This window comes from Mastomys coucha, chromosome X, assembly GCF_008632895.1.
Source record: "Mastomys coucha isolate ucsf_1 chromosome X, UCSF_Mcou_1, whole genome shotgun sequence".
Classification (NCBI taxonomy): Eukaryota; Metazoa; Chordata; class Mammalia; order Rodentia; family Muridae; genus Mastomys; species Mastomys coucha.
Genome location: NC_045030.1, coordinates 101102631 through 101104684, shown reverse-complemented (window position 1 = coordinate 101104684; position 2054 = coordinate 101102631). Strand labels below are relative to the sequence as shown.

Genomic DNA, 2054 nt, shown 5'->3' with positions numbered 1-2054 from the left:
CACCTGGCGCCCAGTCGGAGTCCAGGTCTAGTGTCGAGAAAGCGCCGGCTCTTGCCGGTCCCTCTGTCCCGCGCGGGAGACCACGGACACAAAGCGGGGCGCGCGGGAGGAGGGGAGAAGGGGAGGAGGGGGAGGGGATAGAGGAGGAGACGCCAGAGGCGCAAGGGGAGGAGGGGCGCCCGTCGCCCTCCGCCTGGGTCAGGGGGCGGGGCGTGCGGCTGGAGGCCGCGCTCCGCGCACCAATGGTTGTCCAGCTGGCTGGCAGGCTGGGGTGCGCCTTCCTACAATTCACCTCCTCACCTGGGCCTCCGCGGGCTCGGGCCAATCAAACACCTTTGTTTGCATAACTGGCTCCACCCACTCGCCCCTGCAGAGGGCCTACTAGCTGAGCATACAAAGATCTCCGTATGGGTGTGATTCTATTCCTGAATCCCCCATCCCAAGGGCTTAGTATCACCTTATTTTGATGAAGGGAAAAAAGTGAGACCTCCAAGATCTCTTAGGAGGTCGGATTTCTTACTCTCTGAAGTTCTTCTAACCGAGTTACTCTTTCCCAGGGCACACAATTCCCAACGACCGCCTCTGAGCCCTCTTTCTCCCTCTGTCTTTTTTTCCATTTGCCCTAAAATCTCTTGGTGTTTCTCGTGGGCTGCTGCCCGCTACAGGCTTCCTGCAGTACTGCATTCCTTTTCTGCAGGATCTTAGCACTGTCTTGATTGATGTTCCCAAGCCTCCATAGCTACCACACTGGCTAGAGGGAAAAGGAAATAAGAGGTGACTGTACTAGAATACCGTGGACCTGGTCAAATGGCTTTGTTACCTATGGTGGGATAACCCATGCTAAGTATACCTTGAAACTCATCATTTCTCTCCACCTTCCCTTCTCTTACCTTCAGGTCTATACTGGGCCACAATGGTGACTGATTGGCCAGCCCGTTTCAGAGCAGCTGCTGCCTGCTCATGAGTAGCATTCCTCAGATTGACTCCATTTACCTGTCCAAAGAGAGGAGCTGTGAGCTACCTCAAAGACAAGAGAGAGAGGTTCCCCCACCCATAACACTTATAAAGAGGATGTACAACCTATCTCCCAGCCTATTTGGATTGGTTTTCCACAAATTCCATCCCGTCCCCACAAACTAGGCCTAAAGGATACAATACCTCTGGGGTAATAATTTATTTTGTGGAAGTCAAATGCCAATCAAAGTTAAGATCTAGAGACATTCATTTCTTCCTAAAGCATAAGCCTAGTCTTGTTCTCTTTTCCCTAATTAAAGATATTTATAAAAACAATTTACATTTTCTTCAGTTCTCAGCCCTTCCCTCATCCCAAGAAACAGTTTTCGGTGGACACAGGGGTTCCCCTCCTCCCTTTTATTTTAGCCTGGCATAACACCCATCCTCCCACCTTGACTTTGCCTCACCGATAAGATCCGGTCTCCCCTTCGCAACTCCCCACTTAGGTCTGCTGGGCCTCCTGCCAGGATGAAGGAAACAAAAATGCCTTCTCCATCCTCTCCTCCTACAATGTTGAAGCCCAGGCCTGTAGAACCTTTGTGTAGGATGATCTTGCGGGGCTCTCTGGAGAGAAAGGAAAAAAAAGATAAGACAAGAGAGGTCAGGAAAGGATGATAGATAAACTGTTGATTCTGTGAGGACCCATCACAAGATCCATACTTGCTGAAGGAAGTAAAGACTTGGGCTTCTATATGTGATACCCTGTACTTCCCTTTTGTCTCTTGAAACCTGCTTGGCTGCTCTTTTATACCAGGTGCCAAGTTTCAGTTCCTTGTCCCTCCTTCCTAAAGTCTCCTAGTGGATTTCCCAATGGGTATTCCTCAGCACTCTCAGGTCCACAAAACCTTATCCAGAACTCTGGAGTCCAAACTTCACAGCTCACTCACTCACTTTCTTCCCTGAGTCTTCTGTTCTAGTAAACTTTGTGAAAGACCCTGGACTGAAAGAGAATCCTGTTAAGGGCACTGGAGTCACCCTGGTTTGATCTCCCTAACCATCCAAAAGATTTCATTACACCCGCTGCTAGGAAGTTTTGAAAT

General features: G+C 50.0%; 1 protein-coding gene across 7 annotated transcripts in view; it reads right to left on the bottom strand.

The window, feature by feature from the left end:
• Window positions 1-2054, bottom strand: part of Dlg3 (discs large MAGUK scaffold protein 3) — a 52507-nt gene that overhangs the window by 42473 nt on the left and 7980 nt on the right. For 6 of the 7 annotated variants that reach the window (XM_031365617.1, XM_031365625.1, XM_031365630.1 and 3 more), the window contains 2 exons: window positions 1422-1578; window positions 891-993 (listed from right to left, as the gene is read on the bottom strand). In XM_031365617.1, the coding sequence (XP_031221477.1) occupies window positions 891-993; window positions 1422-1578 (260 nt within the window). Of the gene's footprint in view, window positions 1-3; window positions 397-890; window positions 994-1421; window positions 1579-2054 lie in introns of those variants that run through there. The other variant, XM_031365646.1, reaches the window with a different exon arrangement.